The sequence below is a fragment of the Quercus suber genome, unplaced genomic scaffold, assembly GCF_002906115.3.
Source record: "Quercus suber isolate HL8 unplaced genomic scaffold, Cork oak 2.0 scaffold_32, whole genome shotgun sequence".
Taxonomy (NCBI): domain Eukaryota; kingdom Viridiplantae; phylum Streptophyta; class Magnoliopsida; order Fagales; family Fagaceae; genus Quercus; species Quercus suber.
The window spans coordinates 1560249-1584368 of record NW_027069497.1 but is presented as its reverse complement, the minus strand read 5'-3'; the positions used below and the strand labels follow the sequence as shown (position 1 = coordinate 1584368).

The 24120-nt window shown below is 36.2% G+C and overlaps 2 protein-coding genes across 2 annotated transcripts; one reads left to right on the top strand and one right to left on the bottom strand.

Moving 5' to 3' along the window:
* Window positions 1–2239: 2239 nt before the first annotated feature.
* On the bottom strand, window positions 2240–2955 carry LOC112017342 (loganic acid O-methyltransferase). Its single transcript, XM_065770510.1, is given in 3 exon segments — window positions 2240–2417; window positions 2420–2490; window positions 2492–2955. Coding segments are annotated over 3 exon segments (642 nt in total). The 5' UTR covers window positions 2947–2955; the 3' UTR covers window positions 2240–2301.
* A 10609-nt stretch (window positions 2956–13564) lies between these two features.
* Window positions 13565–19904, top strand: LOC136066362 (uncharacterized). The gene is made up of 7 exons (XM_065770544.1): window positions 13565–13639; window positions 16899–17413; window positions 17537–17705; window positions 17892–18359; window positions 18546–18697; window positions 18786–19041; window positions 19752–19904. The coding sequence occupies exons 1-7, from the start codon at window positions 13565–13567 to the stop codon at window positions 19902–19904; spliced, it is 1788 nt and encodes a 595-aa protein (XP_065626616.1).
* Window positions 19905–24120: the final 4216 nt, after the last annotated feature.

Sequence of the window (24120 nt, the reverse complement as noted above, 5' to 3'; positions counted from 1 at the left end):
CCCTTCCCTCTCTCAACAAAACAACAAAAAAAACTCTTTTCTCCCCACTTTTCTCTCCCCCATTTTCCATCCCCCAACCAAGCATAGTGTAAAAGATGCGTGACCTAAATTTGGTCAATTACCAAATGCCAACCCTTACTCAACTAATCTGGCCCTCACATACACTTCCGTTAACCTATACAGCCTCAAATACACATTTTCATGCAGTTCCTTAATCAGACAGAAGTTTTCCTACAGAAGCACCAAATCCTATCAAACAAGTAAAAACTGAAACAATTTATGCAAGTTGTTTTGGTGTGTGCAATCTACCCGAACCATAGTTAGTAAAACATTGTAATTTAAAATTATAATTAAGCATTTAAGAAGGGAATACTTGCATACCTTGTATGGAGTCCTCCTATTCAGCTCAAAAATACCTCGGATTACCGAAGTAGGGGTGACATTCAAAACCCTAGAAATCGAAGCATAAACAAGAGAAGTTAAAAGTTGCAACCCGAACACCCAGATCGTGAAATTGAAAAATGCACACAATAGAAATTTGAAGGAACGACTGATAAAAGGGGGGAAACTTGCCTTCGCCGACTGGGTGCTTGACAAGTCGCCGGAGTTTTTTGAAGATCGATCTCAGAAAGTGGTACGGCGATGGTGCGTGGGTCGGCAATGGCGAGTGAGGTTGAGGATGAACGGAATCGGGTTTTTGAGAGATGAGAGCAGAGTGATTTCGAAATAGGGGTTTTTGAGTCGGTTGGGATGAGTGATTTCGAAATAGGGTTTTCGAAATAGGCTGAGTGATTTCGAAGATGAGGGCTGTCTGATTTTTGTTTTTTGTTTTTATACAAACCCTAGAGCCGCGGTTTTAACATGCGGCTATAGGGTTGGGCCTAAAGCCCCGTTTAGAAAACGCGGTCTGATCCTTAGCTGAAGCCGCAGTTTAAACACGCGGCTTTACATAAGATTTTGGGCCACGGTTTTAAAACGGGGCCATAGCTGGTCGCGTTGAAAATGCGGCCCAATTCCAAAAGGACCAAGGCTGGAGGATAGGCTATGGCCTCGTTTATAAACCGGGGCTTCAGGTCCAGTCTTTAAGCCCCGTTTTATGAAAACGGGGCTGTAGCACATCTATGGCCGCGTTTTTTAAAACGCGGCCCAAAGGCCCCGCGTTTTGTAGTGAAGTAACTAGATTTATTATTAAATTCATCACTAACTCTAGTTGGACATAAGAAACATGCTTGTTAAAACTTAAAAGGCTTCAAATTTGAAACAATCACCTTTACTCAAAAGAATAAGGGGAATAGATTCTTTTGTAAATAATGTACATAGAAATTGTAACTCGAAACATAAATAAAAGATTTTTTTTTTAATTCCAATCTATTCTTGGAATCAAAATTTTATTGCGTACAACTTTGCCTCTTATTGGCTTTCAAATTCATAGTGGAGTAATCTTTCATGATCCTTGAGACATATAATGAGACATTAACATGGTAATAAAATATGCAAAAGAAAAAAAATAATAAAGTTTCGTGAATAACCATTACCTAACAAACCATTCGAAAATAAACAAAACACGTTCTAATCCATTGCTTTGCGTCTAAGAAGAGCAAAGAAATTAATGGATCCTCCAGAAATAAGCATGGGCATTTCCTTCTTCAAATTTTCTTACTTAATGAGTCAAAGAGCTCGTCTAAGATTGCATCTCCTTCTAGTTCTGGGGAGACATGTAATACAATGGCATATTGAAGGAGTCCACTTTTCTTTCACTAACTATTCCCTGAAAGATACAAAAGTAAATTAATCAACTCTCAGGACAAGACATATATCATGCAACAACAACAATTTCAAAGCATAACATAAGCTAAAAGGAAAAAGTGGATTTAATCTCTTTTTTTCTTTTACAATTAAGATGATAATTAAGCTTGTCACAACGGTTTAAAAGACAATACTTTTCCAGCTTTAACTTTTGAAAAATAATTTAGATGAAGATAAAAAGGCAGACCAAAATCAATATATTCACAAAGTATATTTAAAACTTGGGACAACCGATTTTTTTTTTTTTGGCCAATGTGGGTCCTAAGCTCTTCCACCTCCTAGCTATTTCTCACAGTGTGTCTATTGTACACATTAGGTAATTATAGGAAGGAATTTGATAGAAGTAACCTCAAAATACTAGCTAAGAGTTTTAAACCGAGGAATTCTTAAATTGCATGAAGCCTTAGGAGCCATAGATCAACCCTTGGAATTATTTGGACAACTGATAGTGTCTTACCTTTTTTAGCCATGTCCATTAGGCAAGATCCTAGGAGGTCAAATACTATATTTTTGTGTAGTTTGAGAATGGTGGATTCCGTTGGGGCGTCCAGAAACGATAAGTGCAACCAATCCTCCACGCACAACTCTTTGAGCCCTAGCATGCAGAAAGTATCCATGTCTTCAACGTATTGAGCTTCATAGGCCTTAATAACTTCATCTTTTGCACTTGTGTAGTGTATTCCACTTATTCCAAGCAGGGGAACTTTTGTCAACTACAGGTTTGTATCTGGAAAGCCAGTGGTTGGTATAAGAAGAATGAACGAAGTGTAGAGATCCATTCGGAAATAAGCGACCATAGAATGAACCCGGTACGCCTGCAGCATAATATTTCCTGTCTAATGGGAGGGAGGAGAAAAGTGTGTTGAAATCATTCGAGGTGTGATCATTGAAGAGGACTTGAAATTCGGGGAGCTGAGAATCAAGCCCTTGACATTGATACTTAAACTGCACTGCCTCAATTATGTTTTGCACTGCAAAAAATGTATTAGGCCCAACAGAGCAACCTAAATCTGCAATTCGTAAGGTGTTTGAGGAAGCCAAGTTCTCGATATCAAGAATTTCTACAACTGCCTCAGTGATCAGCCTTTTTGCAGCGTTATTAACTCTTCCCTGAAAAGCAAAAGTGTTCCTCATTATCATTCTAATAAACTTAGTTGTCATCATTACATAATTACGAAAAACTAATAACATATAGTTCTAGACACAATTGTTTATCCACACACCAACCAACACAAGATATTGCCCACAATAATCATGAGTGCTTCTTTTGGATGAGCTTAGTTGTTATCTTCTTTATTCTATAAAATTACAAGTTGTACCTTTAAAAAAATTGTACATTCCCTTTTAGATGAACATAAGCTCAACCAAACAGGTTATACAAAGACAAATATACTACCTGAGATTAAGCTATTATTATTAACTGGGCATGTTACATGTATATTGCTTACATGAGATCCGATGGGAAGTTATAGATATACTTAAATAAGCAAGATATTAGAGCAACCACATCAGTATGTCTAAAAAATTCCATCTATTTTACACACAAAAAATTTACTTTTTCTATTTTACATTATTATTTTTACAAAACACTCACATTAATCTATTATACACACTTTTTTATTAAAATAATATTTTTCCTCACTTTTTTTATTATTTCCCACCTAACCCATAAAGTATCTACCTCTTACTTTCCCCTAACCCACAAAGTCTCCACCCCTCTCTCATCCCTCAAAGTCTCTGCATCTCTTTTTTATTTTTGACAGTTCGAAAGCTATAAGGAAGAGAGAAGATGATGATGATGATGAAGATGAAGATAATTGAAACATAAGGAAATCCCTCATCTCTCTCCTTAATTCTCAGATCCCTTAAGTCTCTACCACTATTGGGTTTGTATTTGATTTTGATTTTGGGTTTGGATTATGAGTTTTCAGTTAATGGTTTAATTTTGAGTTGATTTTCTGTGGATTTTGGGTTTGATTTTGAGTTGATTTTGTTTTGGGTTGATTTTGAGTTGGGTTTGGGATGGGTTTTCCAATGGGGTTTGAGTTGATTTTAAGTTGTTTTGTGTTGATTTTGAGTTATTTTTTGTTTGATTTTGTGTTTGGATTATCAAATGTTGAAATGGGTTGTGGTGGTAGACCAATGATAGTTGGGTGGTGCTGTGTTTGTATTTGATTGATACTTTCTTAACTGGTGTTGGTCTGTAACAAAGGAGCAAAAATATGAGGGAGAAGAAAAAAGCCCGAGTTCGTTTGAGAGTTCGTTTCAAAGGAAAAAGATAGAGAAAAAAGGGAGCCAAATTGAAAAATTATTAAAATATCAAACACACAAGCTACACATATATACACGGTTACTGTAGCAATTGTATAAATACACCATTTTACACCCACTGATGTGGTGTTTTTTTTTTTTTTTTGCCAAAATGTGTAAATGAAAGAATTTTTATATTTTAGAAGACTATGCACCCANCAATTTTTTTTTTTTTTTTTTTTTTTTTTGAGAAAGAGTACTTTGAAATTCATTAAAAAAATCAGTTATGGTCAGCTAACAATACAAAGTAGAGGTGTGGAGGAACATTCTTCATCCACACCATAAAACCTGCAATATATCTAGCATGTTTAGGAAGGTTATGAGTAAAAAAATTGCCAAATTTGCGAGTATAGGAAAAAAAATACAATTGACATCTGTAGTAACTTTGACCGAAGCTAGAATGTGACCAAAATGGGATAGAGAATCTTCATTACTCCTGGGAGCTTTTATTACCAGTTCGGAGTTGCCTTCCAAGATGAATTTGGAGAAGCCAAGTTCTTGAGCAAAGGATATTGCCCTTACCGCTTCCAAGGCTTCAACCAAATCAGAAGAGAAAGGTAGCTGAATCTGTTCCGAGAGGGAAGCAATCGCCTGTCCATGATCGTTGCGGATTATAACACCCAAACCAGCCTTGTCAATATCTGTGAATGTTGCCCCATCAAAGTTAACCTTAAGAGAGCTTTTAGGTGGAGGGATCCATGAAACCCGATTGGAGGTTGACTCCAAACCTAGGACCGGTGAGCAATGTTCGCACGGTGGAAATCAAATAGAGCTTGCCAAGAGTTTTGGATTACCTGTGAGATGGGATAATCCTTATTGCTCACTCTTATTTGATTACTGCAAAACCATATAGTCGTTTTTTGGTTGTTCTTTTTACTACTTTTACTCTGCGTGTGCTTTGGTTCCCATGATTCTTTTTTATTTCTTAGTGTTTTTCTTCTACTTTTTTTCCTTATCTTTGCTCGGTCCATCACACATTGTAATTTTTTATGTGAAATAAACAGATTATTCATTTATAAATTGATATGATATTGACTCTGAGACATGAAAGCAATTTATTCACTATGAATATCCTACCATTCTCATATGGTTTAACTCTATGCTTTCTTTAACATGGAAGTAGATATCATTTTGCCAAGATCACTAACAATAACAATGTATAATGATATTTTAACAATCTTGATTTTAAAATGATCATGACCATTAACTTTAAATAAGATTGATTTGTACGACCTCTTCAATTCCTTATATCCATGTTTATGTTTTTTCTTAAATAAAATACGAGTAAAACTCTGTTGTAAACCAATTGATATATTTAGTCTTCTATTATTATTAATTATTTTATGATATACCATTGTGTTTTAAGATGAGAAGCAACTTTTAATGGCTTCACTTTGCTATTAACTTAATATAAAACATATAAAAAAAAAAAAAAAAAAAAAAAAAAAATTGAAGGCGTTCAACAACTCTTGAGATACTTGAATACAAATATGATTGAATTTTTTTTTCTTAATTGACAATTCATGCAAAAAAAAGAAAAAGAAAAAAAAAGAAGGTTATTTCTTAAATTGCACAATGATTCAATATTCAAAAGACAATATTATCTTCTTTCACCTGACTACCTGAGTACTGAGTCTCAACTTTTTGGTTGGTTGTTTTTGTTTTTGTTGTTATTAATAATTCAACATTTAAGATTCTCCTTATTTATTTATTTTTTACCTGAGACAAAATTTTACTTTAATTTAGTATATGTGTGGGAAATTCCTTTTCTAAAAATGTTACCTCCCACAATCACTATTTATTTTCTTCATTTTTTAATACAATGATAATTAGGAGTGGAGGGATTTAATTTCTAGATACTAACTAGCTAAGTTATAATACCCTTAGCTACGCTTTTAATGATTTATTTTTAGAAAATGCTTTTTGGTGAAATTGGAAGATTTTTGAACCATCTTTAAAATTTAATAACATATTTACAAGCAATTGTTTAAAACTTTAAATATCATTAATATGAGAGAGGGAGAGAGAGTACAAATTTTCTAGCCTTAGGTAGGAAGGATAAAAAAAGTAGGATGTTGGAAAATTGGTTTATCTTTCCTTTATTTGGTAGGAAAGAAAAATTGAAGAAAATAAATAGTGATTTGTAGCAATTTACTGTTATATTAGTACTATATAAAAATAAAAACTAAAAAAGATCAAAATTTAGGTGACACTTTCTCACGAAAGAGACCCAAACTCCGTAAAAAACACGTTCCTTTAAAAGCTAACGTGGCTCATAAACTCTCCATCTATGATCACTTTGACCGCCGCTAATTAAAAAAAAAATGGAAAAGAAAGAAAAGAAAAGCTAAAAAAAACTCAAAGGAGCGGAAAGTAACTAATTAACTAACCAATTCACTCAGTCAGTTTATAAGAGTCATTGCCTTGTAGAGTACTCAATTTTCTTCACCCTTTTGGCTAAGATGCACGGACATGGACATAAACATGGTACAGGTATGGGTACGATATGATAACACAAGTAATTTTAAAAAATTATAACATGATATGGCAAATTAGACACCATTATAACACGGTACGATATAAATATTGCATCCAAAATGAAGTATTTGTGCATCTTAACCGTTTGCTCTCATATTTCTCAATTCTCAATTCTCAAACTAAGAGTCACTGTTAGCTCTCACGTCTCAATCTCTCTAACCTCTACTTCTCTCTCAAAGGTACTCCCATTTTCTCCATTATTGTCCTTTCTAGTTTGAATAAATGTCTCCAACACTATAATTTAATATTCAATATAGCATTTGGTTTTTTATTTTCACAGTCACGATCATGTGGGTTCTTTTTATTGATTCTCTTCTTGTAGTTTCATTTTATATTTGCAAGTTCAAGTCACCAATAATAAAGAATGCAATTCTTTATGCACTATATTGACTGCTTTTCTATTCTTTTTTTAAAATTTTCTTGTAGCTTATTTGGCCCTGACAGCTGAGAGCTTGTTATTATTATTATTATTTTTTTGTTGTTGATAGTTTTTGACTTTTTGCTTGTTATCGAGAAGACTGAGGAAAGAAAAAACTAGTTGTGCGGGGAGCTTGGTTTTATATACCGGGTTCCAAATAAAAAATTAGAGATTTACAAAATTAAAATGTCTTTTCTTTTCTTATCCAACTTTTTCTTATTAAACAAACATAGCATAAAGGAAGCTTCTTTCCCAATTTTTATATTTGGTTGTCAATAAGACTGAGGAAAGAAAGAAAAAAAACTTCTTGTATGTGGGGAACTTTGTTTTATATACCCAGTTACAAATGAGAAATTAGTGATCACAAAATTATAATGTCTTTCTTATCCAACTTTTTCTTAGTAAACAAACATAGCATAAAGGAAGCTTCTTTATCAATTTTTACATTTATATATGCAACACTTTATTTTGTTTTCTTTTGGATAATCTCTTATGGGATTTCTCCAATTTTGATTTGCTTTCTTCAATTCTTTCTTTCTTATTGGCAATTACTCCTTTGTTGCATGCTTTTGACCCCTGCTAATTGATCCTTTCTTACATAAACAGAAGTAACAGAAAGCTCCCATGGACATTATTTGGCACTGGGCGGGGTGTTGGGGAAAAATCCTAATCCCCTCAATATCTATGTGTGAATTAAAATTAATGACTACCAAGCAATAGCAATATTATGGAAACAAAAAAAAAAATTCCAACAAGCACCACATTAATACAACCACACAAGAACACTAAACTTACGTAGAAAACCCTTCAGTGTAAAGGGAAAAACCACGAGGCAGTTCCGAAAAATATCCACTGTGAAATAGATATTACAACTATCAAGTTTATGCTAAACTTGAGTCCACAATAAATTGGATATACAATAAATAAATCTTAAGGAATAAATACAATCTTACCACAAAGCCAGTAGCAAAATCTTCCTCTGAATATTCTAACTCTCCATGGTTGTAACACTCAAAAACTCCATGAGAACTCCACCAATTTATCTTCTTTGTGTGTAATTTGAGCAATGAAAAATGTCTCCTTTTTCTTTTTCACTCTCTTACACTCTCACTGTGTTTCTCTCTATCTCTTCACACAGACTGCACCTCTCAAATGGTTGAAGCTCTCTCATTTTGTGTTTCTTGCACACTTTGAAACTCATACAATAGCCAAAAATGACTCTCTGCTTCAGCTCTCCACTTAAGGTCGAATGGCCTCAGTTTTCTTTCTTTTCTCCTTTTTCAGTTTCAATGTGTCCCACACACCTAAGTCACTGCCCAAGGAATGGCATGTTGACTTTGGATCACTTCTCATTAAGAGAAGTCAGACCTCCCAAGCTTTGGTCATTTCTCAATAAATGGAAAAGCTAGCTATGAAGACTTTTTGGAACAAGCTCATAAATGAGCTTTGACAAATATGTGTGATGGAATCTGAGGCAGTCATGTGCACCCAACAATCTCCCCCTCCAACACACTACGAAGGAGATCTTCAACCCAAGTCTTCAGTTAGAATTCATGTCGGCCAACCCAACACAAAGCTTTAGCTTCTCTCTAGACACAACCTTGGTTAACATGTTAGCTGGATTTTCATCTGTGTGAATCTTCTTTAATTCAAATGACTGTTGTTCAACAACTAGTCTCAACCAATTGTATCTCACCTTAATGTGCTTTGAGCGTGAATGGTACATAGAATTTATGCTCAAGTCTATAGCACTCTGACTATCACAATTAACTACATACCCTTCTTGCTTCAAACTCAATTTTTAGAAAAACCGTTTCAACCAAAGCTTCTCTTTACCTGCAATATACTCAGCTTTAGTTGTAGATAAGGCAACACACTTTTGCAATCTTGACTCCCATGATACAGCTCCCTTTGCAAAAGTAAATAAATACCCCGATGTGGATTTCCTACCATCAAGGTCACCTGCCCAATCTGCATCTACATAACCCTCCAAAATTGGTTTAAAATCATCAAAAGTCAAGCACAATTTAGAGCTACCTCTCAAATATCTAAAGATCCACTTCATTGCTTCCCAGTGATCTTACCAGGATTAACCATGAACCTACTAACAACACTAACTGCATGAGCAATATCTAGTTATATGCAAACCATAACATACATCAAACTCCCAACTGCTGAGGAATAAATAGTTGATACTATGTCTTTTTTCTCTTTCTTGGATGAAGAACAAGATCTCTTTCTTAACTTGAAATGAGAATCAAGAGGTGTACTGACTAGCTTAGCATGCTTCATATTGAACCTTTCAAGAACTTGCTCAATATATTTCTCTTGTGATAACCATAGCTTCTTGGCTTTCCTGTCACGCAGAATCTGCATACCTAAAATTTGTCTTGCTAGACCCAAGTCTTTCATATTAAATGACTTGAACAAGTCTTTCTTCAAATTTCCAATCACACCTGCATCTTGTCCTACTATCAACATATCATCTACATATAGTAAAAGAATAACAAATTTACCATTGGAAAATTTTCTAACATACACACAATGATCTGCATTTGTCCTCGTGTACCCATGACCCACCATGAATGAGTCAAACTTCTTGTACTACTATCTTGGAGATTGCTTCAAGCCATACAAACTCTTCTTTAACTTGCAAACCATATGTTCTTTCCCTTTTACTTTGAATCCCTTTGGTTGATCAATGTAGATTTCTTCTTTCAAATCACCATGAAGAAAAGCATTCTTCACATCAAGTTGCTCGAGCTCAAGATCCAAGCTAGCTACTAATCTCAGAACTACCCGAATAGAACTTATCTTGACTACTGGAGAGAATATCTCATTAAAGTCAATTCCTTGTTTCTGACTGAAACCCTTGACCACCAATCGAGCTTTATACTTCACTAACTTGTCACTGTCTCTCTTTAGCTTGAACACCCATTTGTTTTTCAAAACCTTCTTGCCTTTAGGAAGTTCCACCAAGTCATAAGTCTTATTCTTGTTCAAAGAATTCATCTCTTCATGCACAGCCTTCAACCAACTTTGCTTATCTTTATGAGATTGTACTTCCTGAAAACTTTCTGGCTCCCATTCTTCATAGTATACTCAAAAGTGGGGTCTTTAGTCGATGGACGGCGCTCTCTAGTAGACCTTCTCACTTGAGGTTCTACCATTTCTAGTGGAGGAGGTAGCTCCCCCTGCTCAACACCATCTGTATCTGTCACATCATCACCATCAATACCTGCTGGCTCATCAGTATCAAATTTAGTTGGTTCATCACCATAATTCTAATCTTGTACCTCTTTCTTATTTGTGGCATTATCTAAGGAAGAAGAGGTAGGTGTAAGATCAAGAACACCTTCAACTGTAACTTTAGGCTTCTCAGTTTTCTCAAAGTCTGCCAAGTTTTCATTCTTATGAAAAACTACATCTCGACTTCTAATCATCTTCTTTTCTTTTGGATCCCATAGCTTGTAGCCAAATTCTGCATCTCCGTATCCAACAAATATATAAGGAGTGGATTTGCTATCAACCTTTGATCTTTGTTCCTTAGGCACATGAACAAAAGCCTTGCACCCAAATACCTTCAAGTTAAAGTAATAAACATCTTTTCCTGTCCATATTCTTTCTGGAGTATCAAAATCCAAAGGAACTGATGGAGATCTATTAATTACGTAGCATGCAGTTGCAATAGCTTCATCCCAGAATGACTTAGGCAAATTAGTCATTCTTAACATACATTTGATCTTCTCAACAATAGTGCAACTCATCCTTTCTGCAACACCATTTTGTTGTGAGGTATTAGAAACTGTATTCTCATGTCTAATGCCTTTCTCGGAACAGTAACTTTTGAATTCATTAGATGTGTATTCACCTCTGTTATCACTATGGAGACACTTCAAAGGCTTCCCTTTCTCTCTTTTCACTATGGCATAAAATTTCTTGAAGTGCTCAAATACCTGGTCTTTTGTTTTCAAAACATAAACCCACACTTTTTGTGAAGCATCATTAATAAATGTAACAAAATATTTATTACCACCTAAAGCCTCAACATCAATGAGACCATATACATCAGAATAAACAAGATCTAATACATTGGGTTTTCTAATAGAGGGTATATTAAATGAAACTCTATGTTGTTTACCAAATAAACAAAAGTTACAAGGATTTAGTGGCGTACCTTTGGCAAAGGAAATGAGAGACTTCTTTGCCAAAATCTGCAACCATTTTTCACTCATGTGAGCCAGCCGCCTATGCCACAAGTTAGGCGAAGAATCCTCTTGAGCTGCACTAACAACATCCTTGCACAACTTTACTTGTGTCCTATAAAGTGTACAACAAATCTTCTCTCTAGCAAGCACCAATGATCCTTTGCTAAGCCTCCATTTTCCATCGCGAAAATAATTGCCATAGCCTTCTTTATCAAGAGCATGAGTGGAAATCAAATTTAGGTAAATATTCGGAACATGTCTCACATCCTTCAAAATCAGGGTGTATCCAGTGTTAGCCCTAACACAAATATCACCAATTCCCACAATGTCTGCATAACTACCATTGCCCATCTTCACTCTCCCAAAGTTTTCCACTTTGTATGAAGTGAATAACTCCTTTCTAAGAGTGACATGGTAAGAAGTAGCTGAATCAATTACCCATTCAACATAAGGATCTGAAACTATACAACAATCATGTTGTACTATAGCTAGGACCTTATCTTCTAACACTATAACAGCAGCAGTGTTCTCATCATTCGCCTTTTTTTGATTTTTATCCTCTTTCTGTTTATTCTTCCAAGCCTTGCAGTTCCTTTTTATATGACCTTCTTTATCACAATAAAAGCACTTGAATTTTCCCTTTGACTTTGACCGACTTTTGGATTTATCTCGCTCTTTAGAACTTCTACTCTTACTTCTCCTCCTGTTCTCTGTGACAAGAGCATGAGCAATATCCTTGCCCATATCCTTTCTTCTAGTTTCTTCATTAAGCAAACTATCTTTAACCATGGCAAGTTGTAACACACCATTCGGAGCAGAATTAATAAGTGACATTACCAAAGTCTCCCAACTATCAGGTAAGGAACTTAGAAGCAATAAAGCTTGCAATTCATCATTTATTATTAGCTTCATTGTAACCATTTGATTAACCAAGTCTTGGAACTCACTAAGGTGCTCGGCAATGGACTTACCCTCCTTAAGCTTCAAATTCACAAGCTTTCTAGCAATAAAAGCTTTATTTTGAGTTGTCTTTCTTTCATAAAGACTCCTTGATTTTTCCCAAAGAGCCTCTGCATTTGTTTTCAAAGACACATGGTGAAAAACACTAACGTCGATGCATTGTCTAATACACCCGATAGTTTTTCTATTTAATTTCTCCCGGTCTCTATCTGATATATCAATAGGCTTGGCACTATCACCCTTAATAGGGTCATGTAAATCCTTGCAATAAAGGACATCCTCCATCATCGGCTTCCATATCAAATAATTTGATGCCGAGAGTTTAACCATAGTATTCATAGTCATATTTTCCATTTAATCCAACACAAGACAATCAAACCCAAGCAACCAAAAGCTCTGATACCACTTGTTGGGGAAAAATCCTAATCCCCTCAATGTTTATGTGTGAATTAAAATTAATGACTACCAAGCAATAGCAATATTATGGAAACAAAAAAAAAAAAAAAAAAAAAAAAAAAAAAAAATTCAACAAGCACCACATAAATATAACCACATAAGAACACCAAATCTTACGTGAAAAACCCTCATGTGTAGAGGGAAAAACCACAGGGCAGCTCTGAAAAATATCTAGTATGAAATAGAGATTACAACTATCAAGTTTATACTAAACTTGAGTCCACAATAAATTAGATATACAATAAATAAATCTCAAGGAGTAAATACAATCTAACCATAAAGCCAGTAGCAAAATCTTCCTCTGAATACTCCAACTCTTCATGGTTGTAGCACTCAAAAACTCCATGAGAACTCCACCAATTTATCTTCCTTGTGTGTAACTTTAGCAATGAAAAATGTCTCCTTTTTCTTTTTCACTCTCTTACACTCTCACTGTGTTTCTCTCTCTATCTTCACACGGACTACACCTCTTAAATGGTTGAAGCTCTCTCCTTTTGTGTTTCTTGCTCACTCTGAAACTCACATACAATAGCAAAAAATGACTCTCTGCTTCAGTTCTCCACTCAAGGCCGAATGGCCTCAGTTTTCTTTCTTTTCTCCTCTTTCAGTTTCAGCGTGTCCCACTCGCCTAAGTCACTATCCAAGGAATGACATGCTGACTTTGAATCACTTCTCATTAAGAGAAGTAAGACCTCCCAAGCTTTGGTCATTTCTCAATAAATGGAAAATCTAGCTATGAAGACTTTTTGGAACAAGCTCATAAATGAGCTTTGACAAATATGTGTGATGGAATCTGAGAGTGTCACGTGCACCCAACACGAGGTTCTTTGTTAGAGAAACGAGGAGTGTCTCCAATATACTTGATCTTATGGCTCGTACTTCAAGATTGCTTCAGGCTTTCGAGTCATCCATCCTTGCACGTAGAAACGTTGAGATTATCCAGGTTGTTTATTTTGCTACTATTTATGTTACTTCTATTGTGGTTTTTACTACAGTGTATTATAAATTCCCTTAATAGTTCTTTCCTATTCTTTTTCTTTGGTAAATCTAGAGTAAGGTTAGGGTGTAGAAGATTTAAATCTAGAGAAAATTACAATTTGTCTCATTGTGGTTTGGTCATTTCAATATTATTCCACAAATTTTCAATTGTTACATTTGAGTATTGACCCATAAAGGTTGGATTAAAATGAAATCGTTAAAATTTCATCCAAAGTAAACCTAATGATTTCATTTCAATCAAAATCTTAAGGGCTAAAATGTGGAGTAGCAATAAAAACATTTGTGAGATTGACTTATGTGTGGACTAGGGGTGGCAAATGGGCGAGTTGGGTCGTAAATGAGTTAGATGTGTAATTACCCATTTATTCATTTATGACCCGTTTATATATAAATTAATTATCCATTACTAACCCAACCCATTTAATTAGTAACTCACCCATTTAGCCCAATATGACCCAAATACTTCTAAAACTACTTGAATACCCTCTTGACCTCCAAAATTACAAAAATACCCTTAAATACCTAAAATGATCCAAATACCCCTACACTTCCAAAATTACCAATGTGTACCCTTGGACATCCAAAATTATTCCCAAAATCTCTAAAATGAGCATAATATTGCGAAAATCTAAAAAATGAGCACAATATCCATGAAACCTCTAAATTGACCAAAATACTCTCAATTCTCTAAAATTACCAAATATGCTTAGAGACCACTAAAATGATCAAAATATTTCCAAAATCTCTAAATTGAGCAAATTACCCATAAAACCTCTAAAATGACCAAAATGCCCTCGATATCTCCAAAATCACCAAATGTGCTCAAAAACCACTAAAATCACCAAAATACATCTAAAATCTCTAAAATGAGCAAAATAGCCCCATAAACCTCTAAAATGTTCAAAATATCACTGAAACCTAAAAATCACCAAAATACCCTCCCCCCCTCCCCGGAAACATAAAATTACCAAAATATCCCTGAAACCTAAAAAATTATCAAATTACTTTGTAATCTAAAAAATGACCAAAATACCCTAAAACCTAAAAAATGACTAAAATATCCCTAAAACCTATAAAATGACCAGAATACCCTCAAAACCTTTAAAATGACCAACATACTCCCAAAACCTAAAAAATGACCGAAATATCATCGAAACCTAAAAATTAACAAAATACACCCTAAACCTAAAAAATGACCGAAATACCCTTGAAACCAAAAATTTACCAAAATACCCCATAAACCTAAAAAATGATTGAAATACTCCCGAAATCTAAAAATTACCAAAATACCCTTAAAATCTAAAAGATGACCAAAATACCGTCAAAACCTAAAAAATTACCAAATTACCCCATAACCTAAAAAATTACCAAAATACTTCCTAAAATCTGTTAAATTATCAAAATACCCCATAAACCTAAAAAATGACTGAAATACCTTAAAACCTAAAAAAACGATGGAAATACTCCAAAAACTTATGAAACGACCAAAATACCCTCAAAACCTTTAAAATGACCAAAATACCTCTAAAACCTAAAAAAAAACAATGATCGAAATACCTCCAAAACCTAAAAATGATCGAAATACCCCTAAATCTAAAAAATGACCGAAATACCCCCCTAAATCTAAAAAATTACCGAAATACCTTTGAAATCTAAAAAATGACTGAAATAACCCAAAAACCTAAAAAATAATCAAAATATCCTAAAACCTAAAAGAAAATCGAAATACCCCAAAATCTAAAAAATAACCAAAATACCTTTGTAACTTAAAAAATGACTGAAATACCCCTAAACATATAATATGACCAAAATACACCTGAAACATCTAAAATTACCAAAATATAGGTTTGGGGTATTTTGGATGTTTCGAGGATACAAATTAAAGGTTCTAAGAGTATTTCCATCATTTTATAGGTTTCGAGGGAATTTCAATAATTTTTTATGTTTCGGGGTTATTTTGGTCATTTTTATTTTATTTTATGGGTATTTTCGTCATTTTTAAAATTTTGGGCTATTTCAGTAAATTTCTTGGTTTCAGAGGTATTTTGGTAATTTTTAAGTTTTGGGGGTATTTTGGTAATTTTTTTTGTTGCAAAGGTATTTTGGTAATTTTTTAGGTTTTGGGAATATTTGGGTCATTTTTAAACTTTTGGGGGGTATTTCAATCATTTCTTAGGTTTATGGAGGTATTTTGGTAATTTTTAGGTTTTGAGGGTATTTTGGTCATTTTATAGGTTGTGGAGGTGTTTTACTCATTTTATAGGTTTATGGGGTATTTTAGTCATTTTTAGGTTTTTAGGGGTATTTTGGTCATTTTTTAGGTTTTGGAAGTATTTTGGTAATTTTTAGGTTTTGGGGGTATTTTGGTCATTTTATAAGTTTCGGAGATATTCTGGTCATCTTTTAGGTTTAGGGGGTATTTTGGTCATTTTTAGGTTTTGGGGGTATTTTGGTAATTTTAAGGTTTCAAGGATATTTTTGTTATTTTTATAGGTTTTGAAGGTATTTTGGTCATCTTTTAGGTTTAGGATGTATTTTGGTCATCTTTTAGGTTTTGGAGGTATTTTGGTCATCTTTTAGGTTTCAGGGATATTTTCGTCGTTTATAGGTTTCAAAGGTATTTTGGCAATCTTTTAAGTTTAGGGGGTATTTTGGTAAATTTAGGTTTCAAGGGTATTTTGGTCATTTGCTGGTTTTGGGAGTGTTTTGGCCATTTTTTAGGTTTAGGGGGTATTTTGGTAATTTTAGGTTTGGGGATATTTTTGTCATTTTATAGGCTTTAAGGGGGGTATTTCGGTCATTTTCTAGGTTAAGGGGATATTTTGGCAATTTTTTAGGTTTCATGAGTATTTTGGTCATTTTTTAAGTTTCAAGAGTATTTTGGTAATTTTAATGTTTTAGGGGTATTTAAGTCATTTTCAAGAAATTTAGAATTTATGTTGTTTATTTAAATTTTAGATGGGTTTTAGTAGGTATTAGTGAGTTTATTCATTAAGACCCATATAATTAAATAACCAAATAGATCTTTAACTATTTAACCCAAATATTCAAATAGGTTGAGACTTATCCAAATAAGGTGGGTAATGGGTGGGTTCATAGATATGGATAAAAATTGCCACCCATAGTGTGGACCAAACAATATGGGGTAAATATTTAACCCAAATATTCAAATGGTAGGAGCCATTCCAAGAGCGTTTGAATAGGCTTTTGGTCTTGGACAAGCAAGGGAGATTGAGGCTGAGTCCGATGTGGAGGAGGACAGTCTCTGTGATGGTTTTGCAGCGGTTGCTCTCTCCAAGGAGGATAAGGAAAGAATAAGAGCTCCTTGGACTTCTTCCTTGATTGTGAAATCCTTTGGGAGGTCACTGGGATATATGTTTCTTTCGTCCAAAATTAGAGATCTATGGAGACCATCTGGGTGCATGGACTGCATCGATCTTGGACATGATTTCTTTCTCATTAAATTTGAATGCAAGGAGGATATTGATAAGGTCCTTAAGGGAGGACCTTGGTTCATTGGCCAACAGTTTCTCACCATAAGGCTCTGGGAACTGGAATTCAAAGCTTCTGAAGCTTCTTTCTTAAATGTGGCAGTGTGGATTAGACTTCTCGAGTTGCCGATTGAGTACTATGACCATGTCGTGCTAAGAAAGATAGGAGAAGCAATAGGCCCAGTCCTTAGGATAGATGCCCATACTGCCAATGGTGACCAAGGAAGGTTCGCAAGGTTGTGTGTCTAGGTCAACCTTGATAAGCCACTTATTAAAACGATGAAGATTGGGCAGCTAGCTCAAATAGTTTTATATGAAGGTCTTAGTGCTCTGTGTTTCGAATGTGGAAGAATCGGGCATAGAAAGGAGGCATGTCCTCACGTCATCAAAGGTCCACAGACTGGAAATCCTCAAGCAACACAAGATAAGCCCAATAGTTCAAAGGAACAACAAGTGAGCAAAGATAAGAGTCAAGTTAAGATTCACAATAACGAGCTTGATGGGTATGGACAATGGATGGTGGTCATGAGGAAGAAGAAAGCTTAGAAACTAAGGGTGGCCGAGTATGGGGAAGGGTCTGCTACCTTGGGTGGGGAGTTGGAAGCCCGAGACAGAAAGGACAGCAAGCATAAGGTTAGCATATACGCTGACAACTTGAAATTAGGGGCGGCTAATAAGACTTCAACGTCTATTCCAAAACGATAGAGCTCTAAAGGGAGGGAAATAAATCAAGGTAGTAAAGCTACTGGGCCGGGCCGTAGCACTGTTGGTGTAGGAGGAAAAAAGGCAGTGTTGAGGATCTTCAAATTTGGGTCTAGTAGTGGGCTTGGGGCTGAGCCTAAGGAAGGGCAAACCGGCCCAATAACACTTAACAAAGAGATTGGCGCATCAAGGGAAACTCCTGTCTTTAGATTTGGAAGCTCTGCAATTTGTCAAGATCATGGAGAATACACAGGAGAGATGGGCGATATTCTAAAAAGGGAAAATTATCCCAATCGGGGACAAAATGATCAACATGATCAAGAGGGATCCAATGGAAGTCATGGGGTGGTTCGAATGGGAGTTGATGCAAGCCTGGAGGAACATTTTTCCTTTGACCGAGTTGAGCCGCAGGATGGGCTTTCTCTCCGTCACGAACGAAGCATGGAGCTTGACACCAAATCCATGGTGGAGGTTCTTAATGGATAAACATGTGACCCCTACCAACACATCAACTCAATCCAGGCCAATCTTAAGTCCTTACCTCTCGGAAAAATCAATGACAGAGCTTGAAGTGCAGGACGGCGTACCGGTAATCACGGAGAGGAAAGTTCTTAGAACCATTCTGGTGGAGTGCACAGTGATGGGGCATGTCCACAGGGTGAAACTCATCCAATTCTCACTGCTAGTGATAAGGGGAACCGTGCTTGTGAGAACCAACTAGACAGAGATGGGGATTTTGAATCATGCTGTGACAATTTTTCTAGAGGAAATCCGATTGAAGCAGGTGCTGATGGAGAGATGGAGATGAAGTGTGCTGGGGAATCACTCCATTGTTGAGTTACTTGACAGGTCCTCTAATACTCTTCCAATCATGAATATAATTATTTGGAACTGTAGGAGTGCGCTTAGGCCCAAATTTAAGCAAATGGTGGCTGATCTCATTAGTTGGCATAATCCTGTGGTCATGGTAATTACTGAGACCAAAGTCAGTGGTTATAGAGCTAAAGAAGTAATCCAAGGTCTCCCTTTTGATGGGTTTGCTATGTCTGAGACCATTGGGTTCACGGGGGGAATTTGGCTGCTCTGGAATTCCTCATCGGTGCAAGTGGAAATGCTCTCACAATCTGAACAGGAGATACACGCGCTTCTTCAGGTACAATCTTTGCCTTCCTCTTGGTTATTAAGTGCAATATATGCTAGTCCTAAGTTTAAAAATAGGTGCATTTTGTGGGATAACTCGAGAAAAGTTTTTGATCACCATAATTTGCTGTGGATCCTCATGGATGATTTTAATGATGTGCTTGCGGAAAGTGAGAAGTTTGGGGGTAATTCCTTGAGTGTTAGAAAAGTCCGAGAATACAGAGAGTGCATGATCACTGCAACATGCTGGACTTGGGTTTCTCGGGGCCTAAATTTATGTGGACTAATAAGAGAGGCATAGGGAATTTGATTCAAGAGAGGTTGGATAGATGTTGGGCTACTCTCTCATGGAAAGCACTTTTTCCGGAAGCCAGTGTTTCTCATCTAGCCTGCATTAATTCTAACCATTGTCTGCTATTGTTGAAAATTACTGACCCCTCCCTGCTAGTGGGGAAAGACCCTTTCGCTTTCAACTAATGTGGAATCATCATCCAGAATTTCAGGACCTTGTTAGTGGGGCTTGGAGGGAGAATGCCTTGGACAGAGCCATACATGAGTTCACAATGAGAGCTAGGAAGTGGAATAAGGAAGTCTTCGGCAATATTTTTTTGGAAAAAAAGGCGTCTTGTGGCTAGGATTCTTGGCATCCAGAAGGCATTAGCCAATAACCCCAATGATTTTCTTCTAAATCTGCAAGTTCAACTATCCAATGAGTTCAATCAGATTCTTCAGTGGGAAGAAGAGCTTTGGGCAATGAAAGCAAGAACCAATTGGCTCATCGTCAAGGAAAGGAACACCTCTTATTTCCACCTCTCCACCATTGTACGCAGATCAGCCAACAGAATATCTTGCATTAAATTGGAGAATGAGGAATGAATTTATGACCTAGAACAAACCAAGCAATATTTTCAAGAGGATTTTTTGAAACTTTATACAACTGAATGTCTTCTTAGTACCAGAGACATGACTTTGGAGATGGCCTGTTGCAGACTTTTAGAACATAAGGCCGAGGAGTTGGCTAGTATCCTATCAAATGCTGAAATTTATGAAGCCTTGAAAACCATGAAGCTGTATAAAGCTCCAGGGCCGGATGGTCTTTATGCGGGCTTCTTCCAAAGGCATTGGAACTGTGTTAGAGATTCGGTGAAGGATGAAGTGAGGAATATTTTCCTTTCATGTGAGATGCCAGCTTTCCTTAACGAAACCCTCGTTGCTCTCATCTTGAAATAGAAGGGGCCTGAAACCATCAGTCATTTCAGACCCATTAGCTTATGCAACACCGTGTACAAGCTAGTCACAAAGATTCTGGTTCAAAGGCTTCGTCCACACATGCCCAATCTGATCTCCCCATGTCAAACAACTTTTGTGGCTGGTAGGCGAGGTTTGGATAACGTAATTATTGCCCAAGAAATAATTTATTCCCTGAATAAGCGCAAAGGTAAAGAAGGGTTCATGGTAATCAAAATAGATTTGGAAAAAGCGTGCGATAGGCTTGAATGGTGCTTCATCCGAAAGGTGCTCACTTGCTTTAGGTTTCTTCCAAACATTATTAAATTGATAATGAGTTGCATTTCCTCTTTTTCCGCCTCTATGCTTTTCAATGGAGAGAAGTTGCCCCCCTTTACTCCTTCTAGGGGGATAAGGCAGGGTGATCCGCTTAGGGATGGCAAAATCTAACACGACCCGCGAACCCGACACGACTAACCCATTTATAAACAGGTTATGGGTTGAGGCTAAATGGGTTCGGGTCATATTCAGGTCGACACGGCTGACCCGTTTAATAAACGGGTCGTGTTCGTGTTCAATATGTGAACCTGTCTGACCTGTTTGACCCGTTTAGATAATAAAGGTATTAAATTTTGTTATTATTGCTTAATTTTGTTGTTGTAATTATATGTTTATTATTATATTTATGGTTGTAATTGTATTTTAATTTTAGATATATAGAAATTAATAATAGATTATTTAAATCATGTATGACCTATTAATCAAACAAGTTATTAAATGGGTTATTTGTATTAATTTTTACATGACTTATTAATTAAACAGGTTAAACGTGTCGGGTTAGGTCAACCTGTTTAATAAACAGGTCGGGTTAGGGTTGAGGATTCTTGACACGTTTACTAAACAGGTCGAGTTCGGGTCAACCCATATAGCAGAGTACTTATGGCTCGACACGACACGAACCCGACTCGCGAACACGAATTGACACCCCTAGATCCGCTGTCCCTTTTCATATTTCTGCTATGTATGGAGTATCTGAATGCCCAAATTGAAGACTTGTGTGATTCTAAGCAATGGATGAGGGTGAAAGCATTTGCAGGAGGGCCCAGATTCTCTCACATTTTTTTTGCAAACGATTTATTATTGTTTGCAAAAGCAAATACTAAGAATTGTGAAGCCATTACTACAGCACTTGGTGATTTTTGTGATATGGCTGGGTAGAAAGTTAATAAGAATAAGTCAAAAATCTTATTCTCTCTGAATGTTAGTGTTCAAATGAAACTAGATATTTGTCAGCAACTAGGCATCCAAGCCACCAACAATTTGGGACGTTATTTAGGCTTTCCTATACTTCATAAAGGAAGGAATGGCAATGCGTATAATTTTGTGATTGAGAGAGTTCAGGACAAGCTTACTGGTTGGAAGGCTCGGGTTTTATCCCCTGCAAGGAAGAGAGTGCTTATTAATTCGGCTTCCACTCCTATTGTGGAATATTACATGCAATGTTGTGCGCTTCCAGTCAAGGTGTGGATAAATTTCATAGAGACTTTCTTTGGGGGTCAACGGAGGAGAAAAGGAAGCTCCACCTTGTGAACTGGAACACTATGACTCTTCCCAGAGATAGAGGAGGGCTTGGAATGGTGGAGATGCAGTCTAGGAATGAAGCTTACCTTGCAAAGCTCTATTGGAGGCTAGCTAATGAGTAAGAAGCTTCGTGGGCAAAAGTGTTGATGAACAAATACTTCACTGACCTAAGAATCACTGAAGCGGGTTGGAAGCTTCCTTGTTCTAGGACATGGGCTGCGTGCAAGAAAGGGGGTCCTATCTTTAAAAAAGGCCTTAAATGGGTTATTAAAAATGGGGCCTCTACCAACCTTTGGGGTGACTTTTGGCTCCCTTTTGGCCCTCTGAGATCATGTATTCAAGGCCCTCTAACTAGGGAGGAAGCCGACTTGCTGGTAGTGGATATTAGAGACCAATGTAGTAATTGGTTTCAGAGTGTGCTATCCTTTGAACTCCCGGTTGAGTTGTGCAAACAGATTCAAGAAGTCCCCTTCTCTTTGGATTTGAACACAGAGGATGTCTCTTGTTGGGCCTTCTCAAAGGATGGTTCTTTTACATTAAAATCTGCCTATTTATTAGCTAAAGGGTTAAATCCCTTGAACCCTTCGACTATCGCTTGTGAGTGGATTTGGAAAGCTGCCACAACACCTAGGATAATGTTCTTTTTATGGTTGAGCATTCACAATAGTGTGCCTACTTGCGAAGTGTTAGGTTTTAGGGGTTTTACACTTGATACAATCTGCCCTATTTGTCATAGGGAAGCTAAAATGCTTCAGCATATCATAAGGGACTATCAGTATGCAAGAAAATTCTGGAATAAGCTTGGAGTGCCAGCTANTGTCTTGTGTCACCAAATCCACACACTCTCTTATCCTTCCAACCCTCTCTTAATTATCATTTTTCAATTTCACATACTAAGAAAAAGGCAGCGGGCCAGCAATGATAAATACTTAGGATTCGACTGCTAACAACGTTTTTGAAGAAGGGAGCTCGTTTGTCATTTATCAAAGTACATGATGATGATGGTAGACTACTAGCATTTCGTGATGGTATTTCGTGATGGTAGACTTCTAGAATTTCGTGGTAGACTGGTAGTTCATAGTTGATTGATCTTTCATAATTGGTAAGACTTTCATCACGAGTTTGTCTACTTTTTAGTATGACAAGTATTGATCGCTCATAAATGGTAAGACTTTTGGAAGCCCTACAACAGTATCTAGTCGTGATTAATCAAAAGATTCAAGAAAAGCATTTACTCAAATAGAGATATGTCATATGTCTTGTGTCACCAAATCCACACACTCTCTTATCCTTCCAACCCTCTCTTAATTATCATTTTTCAATTTCACATACTAAGAAAAAGGCAGCGGGCCAGCAATGATAAATACTTAGGATTCGACTGCTAACAACGTTTTTGAAGAAGGGAGCTCATTTGTCATTTATCAAAGTACATGATGATGATGGTAGACTACTAGAATTTCGTGATGGTATTTCGTGATGGTAGACTCCTAGAATTTCGTGGTAGACTGGTAGTTCATAGTTGCATCAAGTTAAGGCAATACTAGAAAAATATTGACAGTAATATTTTTGGAAGTTTAGAGGGAGAGGAGAGTAGAGAGATGTAGAGGGAGAGGAAAGTAGAAATGAATAGTTATCCTCCACATTATTTGCAAGTTTTTAAAATTAAGTAAGGGGGAGGGGAATAATTAGCCTTTTTATAGTTTATAATTTTGTTAATATGGTAAGGGTAAATTTGGTAATTTATTTGGTCAAGTATTTCTATGCTCTACTCTCCCTTCAAATCTCTTTAATTTGGGGGAATTAAAAATAAGGGGTTAGAAGTAGTTAGAACCCCTCCAAACCCCTCCAAATCTCTCCCCCTCCTCCCTTAAAAAATATCCAAACAAAGTAATTTAACATACTCTCCCTCCCTCTACTCTACTCCCTCTTCATCCAAACAAACTATTAATTTAGTGGGATAACTTTTAGCGAGTCAGCGTTACGATTTCATTGTTGTCATTACTTCACGAGCACTTGCTATCAAGTATAGATATTCAACAAACTCTGTATAATCCCAGGTGATTAATATTTATTGCGTATACAAAGTAATTTTCAATTGTTAAACCAAAGTCTAAATGAAAGAGTGTCTGGCTGGTTATGACTTAAAAGGGCTGATAGTCTGACCTGTACATGTTAAATGACTAACAATTTTATGAATATAATTTTCTTCCAAGTTAGGTTGAAAGAATATTTCAAAATCTATTTATGTGGCAATTCAAAATGATCATCCACCTTATTTCATTTA

What these genes read in the sequence shown, in the direction of transcription:
- LOC136066362 (XM_065770544.1), top strand. Translation starts at nt 13,565, where the DNA reads ATGGCTCGTACTTCAAGATTGCTTCAGGCTTTCGAGTCATCCATCCTT. An exon ending in GAAACGTTGAGATTATCCAG is followed by an intron (nt 13,640 to 16,898) that starts GTTGTTTATTTT and finishes GCGTTTGAATAG; the next exon opens with GCTTTTGGTCTTGGACAAGC. An exon ending in GCCAATGGTGACCAAGGAAG is followed by an intron (nt 17,414 to 17,536) that starts GTTCGCAAGGTT and finishes CGAATGTGGAAG; the next exon opens with AATCGGGCATAGAAAGGAGG.